The following is a 19,651-nucleotide window of genomic DNA, read 5'->3' as shown; positions in this document are numbered from 1 at the left end:
TTTTTTTTAAATGGCCCGGAACGTAGCAAAAACGCAGCAAAACACTGCACTGCATGTGCAGAAACTCATGCAGATCTTGTCCGGATTTGGTGTGAACAAGCCCTTATGGGAACAGCTCTGATTTCAGCAATTCTTTTTCTCAACTGCTAAAACTTTTTGCTAGTGTTCCTGTGTTTTGGTCTCTTTACATAAGACCTTACTTATACAAGCTGTCACATGTTGTAGGCTGAACAAGTATTCTACACAGTGTACCATTTTGATTCAGTGACATGAATTTGGGTTTTAAGAACATTAATGGTATCATGGCAACCTATTTTTTATTCACAAATGTACTGTAAAATTTAAGTACAGCTTAAACACTTAAGCCAGCTTCACATTTATGGAATGCCAGCAATATGCATTGTTTTCTGCAGTGCCATTCAGTTTTGATGGGCACCCCTTTGCACTAATCTGGCGCACCATCAACATAGCTTCATTTCTGTATACCTCAACTCAGGGTAATTCTTTACCGTGCAGTGTTTTTAAAAAAACATAAGAGAACAAATATTTGGTGGTTTCTTAGAAGTAAGATCTGCCTAAGTTCACTGGGTCCTGAATTATTTATTAAATTACATACTGTACTCTTTAAGTTGGATGGTGGGTTTTTCCTGCTGGAGTGTTGTCCATACATGTAAACCTAATTACAGTCATGCAAAAAAGTAAGTACACCCCAAAGAAATTGTTTAATTTTTAAACATATGAAACAGGCAATCATTAGTTCTTTATTCAAACAGAGCCTACAAATAAAGGTTATATACTCTTGAACATCTATGAAATTAGAATCAAGTATAGCAGTTTAAGTGCCGGTTTAGGTGGTCCCGTTTTGTTTAGACCTTATATATGTGTGTGTTCACTTAAAATCAGAATTGCAGCAGGACATCTTATAATGCAAATATACAACAATATATAAAGATACTTGCTTAATCCCAAACAGGGAGTTGCCAGCAGGCGGGTAGTAAGAATACATATGTGACTCTTGGGATATGGGCCACAAAGTGATCTTGAGGTTTCAATTTACATTAAATTACAATTTAGCTTTGGTATTTTAAACAATTCTATACAAATAATCTCTCTAGGGGACACACCTCTATTTTTTATTTACTTTTTTTGCACAGTGTGGTATGAGTACACTGTACTAGCGTGCCATATATACTTATTGTTTAGGAGTGTTCAGTGATTGAGGAAATCCCATTCCTACTAGGCATCCTCTAGTGACAGCTTTTGAAACTGCAGTCAATGAGGAAATCCGTTTCTACTAGGCATCATCTAGTGGCAGTCAGGGGAACTTCAGCCAGTTAAACCATATAACATACTTAAAAAACTGGTCGCCAGACGTTTTTAATTTTTTGGTTTGCCATGGTGACCTACCAAAGGTTGCACTATGCCTGCTCAATGAATGCCAGCATGGTTGCTTATATTTTCCGCTGGAAGCACATCTGACAGGCCAACAATGCAGAAGAGCAATTCAGAGAGGAAGATAGTGTTGTCACCTTGTAACTGGAAGTGCAGGTACAAGCACCGCAATGCAGGTTTAGCAGGTATTAATTCAATGAAAGGTGCAGATCTAAAAAGGTTGGAAATTACTTTTGAAATAACATTACCTTGTTTAGGAATGCATGAGCTGTTAGTATGTGGGTTTACTTTAAAGTAGTTGTAACATGGCGGTAAGTGTCATGGTAGTAAGAGTCAGACACAAATGGCATTTTTTCCCCTGTTGGAGCAAATTGAACCATACCTTTTATAGGGTTTTTTTTTTTTCCTTCCTCTGGATCAACATTGGGTAATTGGGGGCATAGTGTTCTGTTTAGGCTTTTCTTCTTTTTTTATCCTCTATAGTTTGGACTCGATTGACTTGTGTCTTTTTTCAACCTGACTAACTATGTAACTATGTAAAACCAAAGTTTACTAAGAAGTAGAAGATCACATAAAAAATAAATGTGGTTGTGCATAGACGATTCTGTAAAAATAAACCTGCAGAGTTAAGGTGCCCATACACCTGCCGATTAACGTATGATAATCGCGGGTGATCCCGCAATCGTACGGTAATCGGCAGGTGTATGGAAGGCATGCGACCGTGTCTAATGTACGGTCGCACGTCTTTTGTCTTCCAAGCACGGCGGGTTAGTGGCGTGCTTGGAAGACAAATGCCGAGCGGGCCGGTGTGCGCAAGCGCACAATGCCCGCTCAGCATTGGAATCATCGCAAATACGATCTCCTGTCCAGTATGGACAGATCGTACAAGATTTTAATGACCTTACAACCATCGCACAACGAAAGTCGTGTGATGGTTGTAAGGTGTATGGCCACCTTCACACATGTAAGAAATTAACAAACATTGTTTTCTGCTGTGGATATTTGAGATGTCCAAAGGTTTCATTTCTGAAGTCTATGCAAGGAAGACTAATGTACATTTAGCCCTCGTTCACACCTGAACGTTTTGTAGCGCGTTCTACGCTCGACGAACGCTCTACAAAACGCTCAAAAATATAAATCCCATTGTATTCAATGGTCTCGTTCCCACCTTGGCGTATTTCCGCCCGTCCCTAACGCGCTACAAAACGGCCCACGCCTAAAAAGGTACATGTACTACTTTGGGCCGTTTTGTTGCGCGTTTCCATTTGGATACCGCCAAGTAGCCTTCAGAAACGCGCGTTTTGTCGAATCGCGGTAAAAAAACGTGCATCGGTCGCACGACAGACGCGCATATGCAATACGCATCGGTGTGAACCAGGCCTAAGATATACCTCTTTACTACAGGTTTACTCACTTTATTTATTTTATTGGTATTTTAATTGTTCACTTATACTAAATTTGCATTGCATGCCAAAATAACTGGTACAGTGAACAGATGGGTGAAGGGATTTAGGACAAGTAAATATTGACTGCAGTGAGAATAGTTTCAGTTCGACCATGCCAGGTTTCATGGTATTGATCATTGTGTACTGGGTCATTCTTACCATATTTTTAACCCTGAGGGAAAAAAAAAAGTCCTCTTTACTAATTGTTCCATGTGAGTGAGAGAATGGTAAAATGAGTAAGTCAGCCCACCTAGTGTGTGTCTGTGATAAACTAGATAGTAAATGTTTACTCATACTCTGCAGTCTCAGGGTCATATTCATGGTGAACAACATACAGTCTTATTGAATGATGTCATCCTTTCAAACCAGACATATGTAAGTTATTTTTTCTTTGAGGAAAATCTAGAATTGACCTCCTGTTTTGTATTTGGTATTACTGCTTCTGTGCATAAGAGGTTGTTGAACATTGTACAACAGATATTTGTATTGCTTTCATGTATATATTTCTAAGCTCCTTGTAAACTTTCCAACAGTCCTATAATATATCCCCTATTACTGCGCTACACAATAAATCAACAATTTTCGAAACCCAGAAAATTTGGAAATCAGCTGTGATTAAATAAATATAATATACCCACATATATAACCAGTGCTAAACGACAAATATGTGCTATAAATAATAAATACAATGTTGAAAAGTCCACAGTCTTTCTGTGTAACCGTGTTACACAAAACCTGTCCTTGGAAATGGATCCACCATCTTTAACTAAGGAAATTATACGCAACCCCAAATGTGCTGAAATCTACATCAAATGTACTCCAACTCCTCCAATGTATCTATGAAGGGAGCCATGGTTGCCATCTAGACTGGACTTCAAATATGTCTGTGCAGAAGAAAGATCGTATTCTTTTATGCCCCCAGTTCACTTCACAGAAAGTGACCAGAACATTGCATTGTTGGCAAGATCAACAAGTATTTTCTGTAATTGGTAAAAATGCACTTGCGTAAAAAAAAGACTTATTAAACCACCACATGTAAGGATTAGTTAGCTTTCATATATTACCTTTTTGTCCTTGGATTACTTTATCCTTTAACCCTTAGTGTAAATCTACTCCTACACTTCAACCTTTAACCCACTGCTCTTAAACAAGAATGTCAATATTTAGTCTTAAATTGTTTTTGCGTAGTGTTATTTATGAAATATTTATATTTCAAAGCGTATTTACCTTTACTTAGTTCAAGCCTGACACTTAAAGTGGACCTTTACCCCCTTTGACAAAACAAATCACATACAGCTCTGGATGCTGATATGAAATCGTCTTACATTAGCTAAACAAACATATTTTTATTTTACTTACAGATTCTTTTTTTCTACTTTCTGGTCCACTTTGGCACAAATGATGTAATCATGCTCAAGCCTTGCATCCTGGGAAGATTACATCACAGTGCATTTTCGTCCCCTGAGATGACGTGCATGGTCACATGTCCTAGTAACGTGCCAGAGTTCCAGGAAGTAAAGGGAGATCTGTTAACCTGCCATTAGTTAAAATAGCCACTGTGTGAAGAATACGTATGCAAAGAATACAAAGCCGGCAATTATCTAGAAGTATCTGTTTGTAGATTGTCTTTACTAAACATTTCTAAAGGTGCCTTTGTTGTTATTTTGAAGATAAGGGTAGGGGAGATTTCGTGAATTCCCAGTGTCAGCCTTGTCCGCTTGTTCACCTCCCAACTCCAGACTGTATAACAGTGTTTAATGCTGCCATAGTTGCCTATGTTTCTTTTGATTACAGTACTGGATGTGCTGTCTGGCAGGGCTGTGTAAAGCACAGCACTAGCCTGACAAAATTGCAAATCCTTTGTCAGGTAAAACCGCTCCTATATGTGTATTTTAACAGAATATTTAGCAATTTGTCTGGTGCATCATGAACTTGATATGAACTTTTACATTTGTACTTTTGCTTAGCAACTGTTAAGATAAAATTTAGCCACACAGGGTGATGCACCCTGTTTTCAGTTAGCTTGCCTACTCATAGACTTGCATTGTATAAAAGCACAGTTAATGCAAAACTGTGGCATAAAAACATACAGTTGAGAGCAGTATGGATTTCTTTTCAGGTGGAATGCAACATTTGGAAAATACCGCATTATGTCCACTAGATGGAGCTGAGGAGCACAGAAAATACGTATTTCCAATGCTTGTCAGCTCCATCTAGTGGCCTCAGTGCAGTATTTTCCAAATGTTGCATTCCACCTGAAAAGAAAATATACTAAGAATGTTCGTTTTGCCTCTATTCGCAAAGAACAAATGTCCACAGAGAGTCGCAGGGCAAGTGGCTCTGGGCATTTTTTCAAAATAGACTCTATACTATGTCTCTGTTACAGTAAAGGTTTCTTACCTTAATTCTCAAAATCTTTACTGTTCACTGAGCTGCGCATTTGCAGCTTGCATACAATCCGAGCATCTGTCAGGTGCCAGAACCAATTAAATCTTGTGCACATGTGTGGGAGTTACGTCATCCCTCCAACTAGCCAATCAACATGACTGAAGACCGCCAAAGAACCTAAAAGAAGTTGAAGAGAAGATGTTGGCACTAATGAGGGAGCTTGTGGATGTCACATAGCTGAAACAGAGATAAGTAAAGGCAACGCATGAGTCTGACCATTGTGCAGCACTGCAAAGCAGGAAGAAAGTGCCTGTGTTACGTTACAAGCAAATATGACTGCCCCCATCTAAATATATAATTACAAACTAAACATAGAAACTAGATTCATAAAACAATATAATTATTTTTATAAAACTGATTTCCTTCACATGTGTATTTTTCCAAATATTGAAAAGACTATACATTCCTTTTAATAACAACCTCTGCTGTGTTTAGGGGCACTAGAAAAGCACGTGATTAGTTAACTTGTACCTGCTGCCTGTATTTCACAGAAATGTCCAGCATATTTCCAAGAATGCTCATCCTTTAACAGTCATTGACATGCTAGTCTAAGAACCGTGTGACTCATGGGCTCTGAAGTAATTTAATATACGGCTCTTGAGAGTTTTTTTGCTGGAAATGTAAATAAACAACTTATTTATCATACTGTTAGTCACAGTGAGCAGAATGTGTGCTGAAATACGAGGTGATCTGGAGATCAGGAGCACACATACATTGGAGTGATAATATGGATTTCCAAGTAGCAATGCTTCTTATGACTGAGAATCCTCCATGAGTACATACCACCAGTCTCAATCCACACATTTCACGAATCTCTTATAACCAAGTATAGATTGTCTATTCTGTTTAGTTTTAGCTGTAGCCACCTTTGCACATCTCTACACAAAGTTAGCAGAGTTAGGGAAATATAAATGTTAAGACATACTCCTTGGTTCCCTGATACTTTTTTTTGTCTTTGCAGATGGTATGACTTAAAGTATTTGTTAACCCGGTCACTAAAATCTTGTGTAAGCTTCAACATGTTGATGTAATTTATTTGTGTATGTCTATTTCCGTAGTACATGATATGTAGCCCTGTACTACAGGTCATTTATCACTTTTAAAGTCCCTTTTAAAGTTACGGTATTTTTGATACCATATTGTTAATGTTGACCCCCTTTTCCACTTACAGAGCTAGTTTATTGTTTTTCTTTGAAATAAATATTCATGTAATTTTATTGGTATCTATCTTCATTTTGTACATTTACCAGCTGCCTCATTTCCCACCCTAGGCTTATACTCGAGTCAATATTTTTCCCCAGTTCTTTGTGGTAAAATTAGGTACCTCGGCTTAGGGCTGTGGAAATTAAAGATTAAACTTTTTTATCGATTTCAAATTATTTTGATCGCTAATGAAAACACTCACCTCTCCGCCGGCTTCCGGGAGTCCCGTCGGCGATGTCCGTGACATCACCGGACTCCTCCCTTCTTCCCCAAGTGGCTCCGTCGGCTAACGAAGGGAAGGGGGGAGGAGTCCGGTGACGTCGATGTCCGTGACAGCTAACGAATGGCATCTGCATGAAAATTAGCGGGGGCTCCACACTATACATTTAGCTCTGCTTGTCAGGAGCAGGGCTAAATGTACAAGAAAAACTACTCGCCCGCCACCCCGAAACTGCATGTCCCAGGCGTCGAGCGATAGGGATTCCCTCAGCTCTCACACATTCGCTCCAGACACACAGACATTTTTGCCCGCCTTTTGCTGGGAAAAAGTGTGTCTCAATGGAGCGAAAAAATTCGGTAAGTGTGTAAAGTTAATGTGCGCCATTTGGTTTTCATAACAGTTTTTAACAGTCCAAAAGAGACCAAATAAAAGAAGTACATTGTTAGAGTCTACATACAATGAATAAGCAAACTAAATGTCATTCAGTTACATTTTACAACTACATGAATTAATGTCTCGCAATAGTTTAATTAGCTCACAATGTTTTTTTGAGATTGCTGTTTTAAGAACATCTGCTTACAAAGGTTCTGTTCTGTTATAAATTGTGTTTGTGACAGTTTTTGTGTGTATATAAGGGGGAGCATAGAGAATGTTACGCCATGTTTCATTACTTAGAAGTGTGGCATTTACTGTAGTAGCTTAAGCTGTTATTATTACAAGCACCAATTTTGACAGCATTTAAACAGCTGGGGTCATTGTGCAGTTAAAGTGCATGTCTAATTGATCCATCTTCCCTTAACTGACCTTTTAATGTGTTTGTCATCTTTGCAGGCATCAGAGGCTTGGAAGAATTTGTCTTCAAGTCTGCAACATTGTCCACATCGCCAGCATGTCCTCCATTCATTCCTCTCAGCTTTGAAGCCACACCAATTGTCCGAGTTGCTGTAGAACCAAAATATGCAAGTAAGTAACCAATAAAATGAACTTTTATTTAAAAGCAGTGAATAAGGAGAGGGGGTGAAGCTTTTCTCAACCTTTTTACCCCAGGGGAACCCTTGAATTAACTTTCTGATCTCAAGATACCCCTGCTAAAAATTATTTTATTTACAGCTCACGGTACATAATCAAGATCAGTAAGTTGTAGATATTGAAATAATTAACCACTTGCTGCAGGTAGATGTAAATATACGGCGGGCCACATGAGTGGTTATACCAAGAACACAGCTGCTGCTGCAGCCGTGTTCTTGATGTCATTTTAAACAGCCGGCATTGGCTGATAAGATACAAGCAATCGGGCGTCTATACAGCCGCTGGATTGTTTGTACCGTTTGCTTCCCCTGGCTCCAGGCAACGATTGGAGATAGATCAGCAGGCTTCCAGCCACTGATCTCTCCTCCGATCACTGGACCCGGAAGTGATGTGTATTACATCGCTTTCGGTGTCACTGCTTACATTCTCCGGCTCTTAGAGCCAGGAGAGGACGCTGGGGAAGCAGACGCTGGGGATCTCTGCTTCCTCAGCTTCTTTGGGGTCCCTAGGTGACATCAGGGGTCTTGAAAGCAATAAAGTTAGTGTAAAAAAAAATGGTGTTTAAAAAATAAAAAAATTAAAGTAACATATAAAAAAAATTATTTTAAATCCCCCACCCCCCACGTGCCGTTAATCACTGTTAGCACTAAAATGATGAGCGGTAAAAGCTTTTAAAGTGTCCCCTATGAGAAATGTGGGGTATTTAAATTTTTGAGGGCTTCATGAGAGAACGCAGTTTTAAGGCTTGACATGTTTGGTATCTATTTACCTGACGTGACCCCGTCTTTCATATTTTACCAAAAAATTGGGTATTATATTCTGTTTCTGTGCACTAAATGTAATTTTAGTTTATTTTATCCTAACAATACTGGTTTGATAAACATTTGCGCAAATATCGTGCCTCTGCACGGGGCCTCTGCTTTCAGAAAATATATATTGTTTGGGGGGTTGAAGCTGTTTTCTAGCCAAAAATTCCGATTTTATCATTGCTCCAGACAGCAAGTGGTTAAAGGACAAAACGTAAGCAAAAATGTTAGTGTCCCTTTTAAATTGTTGGTCAATGGAAAAACACCCTCTAACATTAAGGGTCAGTGGAAAGAATACCACTTCCTTTTGTAGCAGCAGCAAAAAGGTGCCTTTGTTTTCTAATCATTATTCAGGAGTGTCATTTCAAATATTTAGAGCATAGGTTCACACTGAAAAAAGCATTTTTAGAGTAGATAGAGACTCTGAAATGATCAAGTTGCACTACATATATTTGTTTGCCGGCTGAAAGGGAGCCAACAGCGGCACACAGTGTGCAAATTTTGGTCAGTACATTAAAAACCAGCCAAAATTCGACCAGTGTATGGGTACCTTAAGTATTTGCCCTCTGCCTGCCTTTTTTTTTTTTTGCATGGATTTCAGACTTCAGTTCACTTTAAGCTGATTTCTGACACCAGGAGGTCCACATTACTTTCCTGTGTGCTTGTTTTCCATTGTACCAGACGAGTTTTAAGTGAGTTAGTAATTATTGGAAATTACAGTGCATGAAAGACCTCACCCTATGCGATTCAAGTGGACTGTGCTTCTTTCCTTGCAGACTGTCTTGTTTATTTTTAGTTGTTTAGCCTGATTTTCAAAGAGAAGCATATTAGCTGGAACCATTAGCTGCTTTTACGGTAGCTAAGTTTGTCCATACACAGCCCCATTTTTACATTGGATATGAAAAATGTATCCATTGCACTATGTAGGGTTTGGAGTCTGAACAGAGACTTGTCAGGTGTTTATAAATGTTTGTGATTGCCTAGTGTTTGTTCTTTTTTGTTTAAATAGTAACTGCCCCTCAACAATGCACGTGGCACATTTTCTTGCCAACAAAGGCAAGGGGAGCTGTGTTGTAGATCAGTCAAAGATAAAGGTCTGCCAGTGTATGTACTACGTTATGCCTTGTCAGTGTCCTGTGAGATAGTATGCAGCTATAGCTGCCCAGTAGATGATGGTGTGTGAACATGTTGGCCAGCCTTGAGAAAATAATCCCAGTGGATGTTGCGCTTGATGACTAAAAATGCTGTAAAGTCCTTTTAAAATAAGTGTTATTTTCCTGTAACTCTGGCTCATCTGCCTGATTCCAGGCAAAAAAACACTTGACTTCTTCAGGTTTTTACATAGCAATCTCCAGTAATGTGCTTGATGGATCTGAAGTATATTTCATCACTGCCGTCATTTTTAAGACGGGTTCTGCAGCAGAGCACATTTCAAGCCCTTTGTATTTTAAACTGAGAGGAATGGGAAATGCATCTACATGATAGTAAAAAATTACAAGCACTTAGTACCTGCCTGCAGTATGATAGAGAGTGATTTCTTCAGAGGCATGAAAGTGTTAGCTTGTGTGCAGGCTTTTATCAGACCGCTCTATGAGCTGGCAGAAAACTCATTTTTGGCCTTAAAAGGAAGTTCATGGAAGTTATAAACTTGTGATTAGGATCATAGGCACCCAGTTATCCCTAAAGCTCCAGATGGCGAATGATTTAAACCCTCAGTTCTGCACTGAAAATTATTTCTGAGATGCCATTAATACTAGCGGCAGAGTCTGCAGGAATAAGAGCGGACTCTTACAGTAGTATCTGAAAAGGCAATCTGTAATAACGGTATTGGTGTGGACACGCAGTTCCAAACAATGAAAGGTTACAATATCGTGGTTGAAGCACTAATTTCCATATATAATAAATGATTATAGACATTTGATAAACCTGCTAAACATAAGGTTCACAGCTATGTATTAGTTCTGGAATCGTCATACTGTTTTTCTACAGAAACTATTTTATGTAAGTGCTCTTTAACATTAGATGTGTTCATACATTTCATGTCTGGTGTGCTGCATTTTAAAGCAGTGAGCTGAAATGTTTCCCTTCTGTTCATATGATAGGTCTTCCAAATGAGTCGAAACATGTCAGAGACTTAAGTTCTTCTAATTATGCCTAGTATCTATTATATACTTTATTGATACTTATAGCAGTGTTTCTCAATGTACCCTTGATTTAAGCCACCAAATTGCAAGTAGCCCTTGACATGGGTACATTTTAAATTGGCACCACCAGTACATGCGTAAATGTTTTCCAAACAATCCATTATGGTTTGACATAATTAACAATACTTGGTAACATCATTTTTATCTGAATGATTATTTACTAAAACTACAAACTGTGATCATTAGTTGATTAGAACGCCGTAAAAGTCATTAGAGTACACATACAATTGATTGAGAGGTTGTGGTTTATGCTCCCAGCCAATCAGCAAGGAGCTGGCTTCCTGGCCAATCAGGAAACTGGGAGACGGGTCATTAGTCGCTGACCCGCTTCCTGATTGCACGGGAAGCTGGCTCCATGTTCCCCTCCGGCACTGCCGGCCAGAGGAAGTCTTTCTCTGATCAGAAGTTCAGAATTGGAGAAGATATCGAGCATTTGGGCGAGTACAAGTACTCTGTATCTGTGCATCCCTAATCAAAACTGTATTGGTCTGTGCTAAATAGCGCTTCTCAGTGGTCAGCGTGGTCGCCAGAGCGAAATTCAAAATGCATAGTGCAGGACTGCGCTGGACAGTACGGGGTAAGGACAGTACACCTGTACCGGCGGAGGGTAAGGACTGTTTGCCGAAAGGTAAGTATAACCGGGGTGTGGGGGGTTTTGGGAGAGACGGGGGCAAGATTTGATCGGGTAATTCCATTTTCCCATATTACCTGGGAAAGTGAACTTGCCCTTTAATGCACATTGTGCGTGTGGGAGAGTTCTGCTGCCTCGCTACCACAATACGGCACAGTGAAATGGTGGCAGCACTCAACGCACACACACAATGTCCTATGCGTGCGTTTATTTGCATGCGGGGGCAGCGGGGTTTTTTTTTTTTTTTACATTGTCACTTTTTTTTTAAATATTATTTTGTACTTTTTCATAACTTTTTTACATTTTTATTATTTTTTTTCCCCCCCACCTAATTTTATTCCTATCACATAGGGATTTAAAATCCTCTAAGTGATAGTTTGGAGGTGACAGGTTCTTTTTATGGAACCTGCCCTCCAACACAGAACTAATGTTCTGTGTAGTTCCTGACAGCTGAGACAGGTGGCGCTGTGATGACAGCGCACCCTGTCTCAGTGATAAAACAGAGCAGACGAAAAACCTCCGTTTTTCCTCTGCTCTATGGTGAGCTCATGTTCCGTGGTTTCGGGTCCGCTAGAGGAGCGGGGACCCCGAAAACCATGGGGGGGCGGTATGGACAGAATCGCCGCCTCTCGTTTCATACAAGTGATCAGATCACTTGAAAACGAGCGGCGGCTCCACACTGTACACTTGGCTCTGCTTGTCCGGAGCGGGGCTAAGTGTACAAAAAAACTACTCGCCCGGCGCCCGAAACTGCCTGTCCCGGGCGTCGGGCGATAGGAATTCCACACCCCTGAGTTGGGCACTGGTAATCCTGTTTTGGACTTCTTTACCTTGTCAGTAACCCCATTTTAAAGTCAAATTTTAAAGTTTAAAGTCAAACCTCTTTAGGTTTTAAATGAGTGTTTATTTGATATCTCAAAAAAGAGCATGATGTAACCATAAAGAGCTAACGGGCCTTTAGCAGTTTAATATGAATTAACAAGGCTTATGAATTAACCAAGCTGCAATTGGTTGTTGGGCCTTGCTGCAAAACTTTACACAATTATAGCACTGTTCTACTCTTATATAACAAGGCACAAGAGCAAAGAATTGAATTCTTCTAGCTGGGCAGAGGGAGTATGTAGGTTTTTGGAGACCTTCCGTAGTCTACCATTAATTGGTGACTGTGTCTGGGAGGAGATTTCTTCATACAGCTGACTTCCTTTGATCAATAATGAGGTTGTAGGTGGGCTGAAAGAAATAAATGAGGATACTCACAGGTGTTTAGTGGCTTAGTGTAAGGAAAACAAATTTTCTTCTCTGCTGGTAAATAGACAATTGAAGGTTCACATTCTAGTTTAGTCTCTGTTTTAAGGTTATTCTTGTGCATTGATAAAAATCAGAGATGGGAATAATGTGAGAGAACTGGGCCAATGACTAGTTATATAGCCTGGAAATAGAAGCCAGCTGTCTGTCTTCTGAGGAGGGTAGCAGCCCTGGGGAATTCAGGCCACTGCCTCACAAGGGAGGCAAGGAAGGGAGTGCCTTTGAGAAACTATGTCAGAGGCCTAAAGAATCAGAATAGGGAAAAATTAAGTGCATTCCTATTGCCTTCAGCCACAAAGTTAGAATACGCAGAGATTGTGACTGCTGGTCAAGGTGCATAGATTAAGAGTCCTGTAGGGATGCGCCAATACCGTTTTATTTCTGTATCGAGTACGAGTACCGATATTTGTTTTCCGATACTCGCTGTTAGAGATACCGGAAGTCCCATTAAGGAAGCCAGGCGGCGTGTAATGACTCATCACCCGGCTTCCCGATTAGCAGGGAAGCAGTCTCCATGCTCCCTCATCACCAGGTGATGAGTAAGCATGGAGCCGGCTTTCCGGCCAATCAGGAAGCTGGTCGCCGTGTAATGGCGCGTTGCTCGGCTTCCTGATTGGTCGAGAAGCCGGCCAATCAGCAAGCCAGGCAACGCGTCATTACATGGCGCCCGGCTTCCTGATTGGCTGAGAAGCAGGCTCCATGCTCCCTCGTCACAAGTGAGGAGGGAGCATGGAGTAGGTCCAAAGGATGTATAAAACACGGGGGGGGAACTAAATAAAAAAACAGCTATCAGAACGAACACAGTTCAAAGACTGAAGGGTTTAAAAAAAACAAAAAGCTGCTACATTGTAAATAATAACAAACTTGTTTAGGGGGCTTAGGTTGAACTGATAAGCAATTCAAAGGATGTCCCTTCTATTCATCGTACAATACAAATGGTCTCTGTTCACTTATAGTCACATCTATGAAAAACACATTAGGGATTGTAACTTATTAACTGGCCTTTGGCTAGTTTGCAATGGCAACATTTTTTAAGGACAACGGTTTTTTTAATTCAGTGTAGGGCACAGCTCTGCTTTAGATCATTACGAACTGGCTATATCACCTGCAGGAGTTGGACATTAGGTGCATTAAAAACAAAAGACAGCCCAGGTAGCCCCTACTGAGCCGAAATCCCCTCCACAACTAATGGACACTTACTGTAGTTACATGACATAGCAGTACAAACAACACAAAGAAAAGTATTACATCTGTGGCAAGCCAGAGGGTATGGTTGTGTGTTCTCCAATGAAGCCAGAGAAAATAATTTTACAGTGAATACAAAAAAACATATTTTCTCTGGATTCATTGGAGGACACAGCACCCGCCCCCCCCTGGCTTGCTACTGCCACATGTGTAAATACCTTTCTTTGTGATGTTTGCACTGCTGTGCCATGTAACTGAGTGTCCACAGCTGTGGAGGGGGTTTTGGCCGCCAGAAGGAGCTGCCCCTTGAGCTGTCTTTTGTTTTTAAGTGCACCAAGTGTCCTACTCCTGGTGTTATACCTAGTCCGTAATTATCAAGCAAGCTGTGTCCTCCAATGAACACAGAGAAAAGGATTTACGGTGAGTGCAAAAAATGCTGTTTGGAAAATGTTCTTATCTTGATGAATACAGTAAAATGTATTTTACAATGGCCAGCAAAGTAACAAACCTTTTGGAGTCAAAACTTGGGGAAGTTATCACTATCTACGTGGAGACTTTTCTTACACAGATTGATAAATTGTGTGAAGCTATCGAAGTGGAAATTGCTGTAAAAATGGGTGAAAATTCACACATTGGTAAATTCACCCCACATTTTGAATAAATAGCTTAGCATATGTCAGGTATGTTTTAACATCTTGACAGCTATGCACACATGGCATTTGTATTGTTAATGCAGTCATTTCACTTGATATCGCTTCTCTCCAGATGTGAATGTTTTTTGTGGCATACATGCAGTGTGTACATACGGTACAATTAAACATTTATATAAAAGTGATGGTAAACGTAGCATTATCCAGGAACCTATAGGAATTAAGGGCAGCCCTAGCACTTCAGGTTAAAGATCAGCATGTCTTCTCCTGTAAAAAATAGAGTACACGACACATGTTCTTTCATCCATTTAGCATTTACATTATTGCAGACCATCCACCTCGTTCCTGCAGTGCATTATGCGAGGTTTTGATATCGCTCGGATTGCAGTTTCAAGAAGTGGCTCTCTTAATCCACTATGACTTCATTTCCCCTTCAAGAAACAAAGCTATTGGCTTCTGTGGCGAATATAAACCAAGACTACTTAATACCTGCTAAGTAGCATTCACCACAGTCACGTCCGCGCCAGCTTGATCCACTTCCAATTTCTTGTTGGCGTTCTCTGTGCTATTTATTTGTAACAGCTTTTATGTGAGACATAATGTACACACATCAGTGTAAATTAAAAAACGGAAAGGATCTGCGTTTCAAAACAGAATATTAGGTAATTATAACCGAGACCAAAACAGTTCTTAAACTGGGCAGTTCTAGTGCATCTTATTCCTTGTTGTGTAGAAAGCTTTCATGTGTACAGCCAGATTTTATGATAAATTTGTGGAAGGCTAGTAATATTCAATCGCTGTCACTTCCATAATTCCCTTGAGCAATCAGTCTTTTTCCATAACCAGTGCAACAAACAAAGTGCATTGACCCATTACAACCTGTTAGTACTCACTTTACAGAAGTCATTGTGCAAGATAGATTCTGGCTGGACCCTGCTGGTACTGCAGTTTGCTAAATGCACTCTTTAATATTGTAATATTGTGATTAATATTTTCTGATATTTTAGACATTATTGGGATTAAAGTGTGCGTATAGCAGAAAAGGGCAAGGATTAGAACTTCCTGTTATGTCTGCAGCACAGGAAATTAAGGGAAATCTCCCCAAAGAGACGAAGACATAAAAAAAAAAACGACATGGGATTTCAACTTCCCAAAGCTACTTACACTTTAAAACAAATATTTCTTTACTGCTGCCCCTTGCATTACTTTTTCCAAAATAGGAACACATTTATTTGTTGTCTTGCAGTGCCAATGTCACAAAATAAGACTTAATTGTAACATTTTCTCTTTAAAGTGGGACTCCGGACCTGTTCCTTATATTCCTCTTAATTGCTATCGTAATGATATTAAAGGAGAACTATGAGGTGAGTGCTTTTCACTCACCTCATGGTTCTAGCCGACCTGTGACAATGAGACTGTCACAGATCGGCTCAGTAGATCGGGAGGTGAGCGAACACATACCGGCGTTCGCTCAGCTCTCGATCCTTTCACGGCTCTCTGCCGTGCCAGGGGAGGGGCTGGATTCCCCCCTCCCCGCTCCGATCCGCTAGCGCTGACTGGCGGAACGGACGGGGCGGGTACAGCTGGCTCTGCCTCTAGATAGGCAGAGCCAGCTGTCAGTCACGCAGCTGGGCGGATCTCGGCACAATTGTCGGGATCCACTTCAGCTGCGGCGTCTCAGTATACCGCGAGCAGCTGCTCGCGGTATACTGTGGCGTCTCAGTATACCGCGAGCTACAGCGCGCGGTATACTGAGCCTAGGGTGACGGGAGGACGCTAGTTTGTGTCTTCCCGTTACCCTGAGGAGAACTATGGGGAAAAGACTTAACCCCATAGTTCTCCTTTAAATCTCTGCAATGTATGGGGGTGCCTTCTGGCCAGTATTTTACCAACATGGGCAGCAAAAATCAGACTTGTTCATTAAAGGAAAGCGCTTTTAAGGCTCCCAGAAAAAAATAGCAACCTTAGCAACAATAGATGAACCAAAAATTATCTGAAAAAAGTGCTAACTTTACACTATTCAAGACTAAAATAATATGCCAAGAACTCCACTTTAAAACAAGGATATTTTTGTTAGTGGTTTTATGACCACCCAGATTCAATGGTGGCATTGTGTCCACCCAGAAAATCTCTCTTTGGATGTCCACATATTTCCCATTCCCATTGTTATAATTAATCTTTTCTTTAGCTATGGCTCAGGTTTTTCTCTAAATCTCGGCTATCATTAGCTAACCACAGAGACTCTGGTAGCATGAATATATCTATCATTGTTCAATAGCCACACTCCAGAATGAGGTAGGACTATGTCGGATTGGCAAGTATGGTGGTGAAAGAGGAGATTGTAGTGTGGTCATCCTATATGCAGACATTGGTTCTTACCCTAACTTCTCTGATTTGGTTCAACTAACGAATCTCAGAAAATTCCCCTGGTAGGATTCAGACCTAGGTACCAAGAGGGCTAACCACTAAGCCACAATGCTTGGGCCAAATAACTTTTATTGTTTTGACAGACATTCTTGAATAAGAAAGTGGTGTAAAGACACCTGCAGATTTTTATTGCACCTTATCGTAGGTAAGGTATCTGTGGTCTGTCTCTGCATGCACTGTACTGTACCATTCTTCTGCCAGGCTTCCTTATTAACAGCAAGTCATTATTTGGTATTTTAAGTCATGAAGCTTTCAAGTTTGTCTCTCACTTGATGCATATAACCATTAAATTACAAATACCTGGTTTCCCTCATATATGTATGTGTGTGTTTTTTTAATTAACTAGGTGAGATGCCACAACTGGTGAGAGGAATGAAGCTTTTAAATCAAGCAGATCCCTGTGTTGAAGTCCTGATCCAGGAAACAGGAGAACATGTACTTATTACAGCAGGAGAGGTTCACTTGCAGCGCTGTCTGGATGACTTAAGAGAAAGGTTGGGGGAAAAAATATATATATTTTTCTGTAAACATATTGTAGTTGTCTTTGACCAGGCACTGATTTATGCCTTTTAGTTAGCTGGAGTTTCTCATCCAAAAATCTTCCAGCATCCTTTTGCCCTTAAGTACATTTATTAATGGCTATAAAATGATGTGCTGCTGGCGAGTGCTGCCTCTTCTCTGCCCTTGCATCCATCGTGAGTTCTTTTTGGCAGGCTACCTCTCATTACTTGTCACTGAATGGGATCGCTTCATTTATAGCTGCATGCTTCGTGGACGATGGATTTTCCAATTAAAAAGCGATGTAGCTGTAATAAAACCCTGTATTTATCTATATGTGTATCTAATACTGCATTATCGATACAGATGGTTGTTCTTTAATACTTCCTTTCTGTCCTGTAATTATACTTGTCTCTCTTGTTGCTGAATTTTTTAGGACTTGGCTTGTTATTCAAGTAGAGTTCTAAGAAGATTTAAAATGATGTAAAATCCATAAAATTTTCTTTAAATTGATCTTTATTTCTATTGGGCCCATAAATTCAGCTACACTGAGTCTCACATATGCTGTTCTTATTTCTACTCCGATAACATTAAAAAAAAGATTATATGTTTAATAATTTCCTCTAAACTGTAAATTAAGTAATTTTTACTTTCAGATTGCAGTTGTGTTATAAATATTATTTCTTCTATTCATTTTTCATTATTATAACAATCTATATTCTAAACCAGAAAGTTTGGTGTAATGAGCACAGCTTTGGCTGCAGTGGTACCATTTTTGAGGCCTTAAATTTTTAGAGGTACCATGATATGAAGAGCATGCTCACAAATTGCTTTTGATTAACCCAATGACTTGTTTCCATCCACTTAAGGCCCGGTTCACACCTGGGCGTTTTGTAGCGCCTTCCTACACTCTGCAAAATGCCCAAACACCGAAATCCCATTATTTCCTATGGGTATGGTTCACACCTGGGCGTATTACAGGCCGTATGAACGTGCTACAAAACGCCCTACGCCCAAAGAAGTACAGGAGCTTCTTTGGGGCGTATTTGCTGCGCGTATCCATTGGGATACAGCCAGGTAGCCCTCGGAAACACGCGTTTGTCTCATGTTTTTTTACCGCGAATCGCGGTAAAAACGCTCGTCACGAAACGTGCGACGAACGCGCATATTCAATACGCCTAGGTGTGAACCCGGCCTAAGAGAGACACTGCACCAAGATGAGTGGCCCATATTCTACACAAAAGTTGATTAGTTGGAGGTCTGGCACTACCTAACCTAAAATACTATCGTGAAACATTGTTGCTAGATCAACTTCAATATTGGTGTAAATTTACTCCGGATAAACAATGGCCCCAGATGGAACTTTAGTTGTTGAAAGCTAAATCAGCAGTGGACATTTTACTGTCCTCTAAATTTTCAAAACTTAGCTACATCCCGCCATACGCATCTGTTCAAGTCACAATAGAGGCCTTAGTCCTTCTCCATCCTCCAAAGGTATTAGGCTGTTCTATAAGTTGCTAGGGAATACTCATCACTTCTTGAAATCCGTACACATGCTAAAATGGGAACGTGAATTGGGAACCTTATTCTCCGATCAGCAGTGGTTGGAAGCCATTCAAATTTCTTATAAAAAGTACCAGCTGCGCCTCTCATTAGGAGACATTTTATAAATTGCTACAAAGATGGTATCACACGCCTTATAAATTAGCCAAATTTTCCAAAGCACATTCACCAACCTAATGGAGTTTGTGTGGTGACACTGGATCTCTAGCTCATATTTTTTGGCATTTTAAATCAGTACGCTCTTTTTGGAACCGAATATTCACACTCATTTCCCAATTCACGTCTTCACCTGTTCTACCCTCTATTGCTTTAGCATTACTACATATAGACCTGTAGGGATATATCGATACTAGTATGGGTATCGGTGACGATACTGAGTTTTTAGATGAGTATTTATACTCGCCCAAATACCCCTGATGCTTACTTCAATACCGAAAATTCCAGTATCAGGAAGTCATTACACACCGCCAGCTTCCTGATTGGCCGGGAATCCGGCTCCATGCTGTCTCATCACCAAGGAGCATGGAGCCAGCTTCCCAACCAATCAGGAAGCAGGCGGGTAATGACCCCCCCCCCCCGGTTTCCTGATTGGTCGGGAAGCTGGCCAATCAGGAAGCCGGGCATCAAGTCATTACACTGAACAAC

The 19,651-nt window shown here is 40.4% G+C and overlaps 1 protein-coding gene across 1 annotated transcript in view; it reads left to right on the top strand.

Moving 5' to 3' along the window:
- The window catches only part of EFL1 (elongation factor like GTPase 1), a 266,637-nt gene that overhangs the window by 198,265 nt on the left and 48,721 nt on the right, over positions 1 to 19,651 (top strand). The window contains exons 16-17 of the mRNA XM_018576711.1: positions 7,540 to 7,671; positions 17,292 to 17,439. Coding sequence (XP_018432213.1) covers positions 7,540 to 7,671; positions 17,292 to 17,439 — 280 coding nt within the window. The remainder of the gene's footprint in view (positions 1 to 7,539; positions 7,672 to 17,291; positions 17,440 to 19,651) is intronic.

This window comes from Nanorana parkeri, unplaced genomic scaffold (genome assembly GCF_000935625.1).
Source record: "Nanorana parkeri isolate BGI_ZX_2015 unplaced genomic scaffold, ASM93562v1 scaffold74, whole genome shotgun sequence".
NCBI classification, from domain to species: Eukaryota; Metazoa; Chordata; class Amphibia; order Anura; family Dicroglossidae; genus Nanorana; species Nanorana parkeri.
The sequence above is the reverse complement of the archived record's forward strand: the minus strand, read 5'-3'. Positions and strand labels throughout refer to the sequence as shown.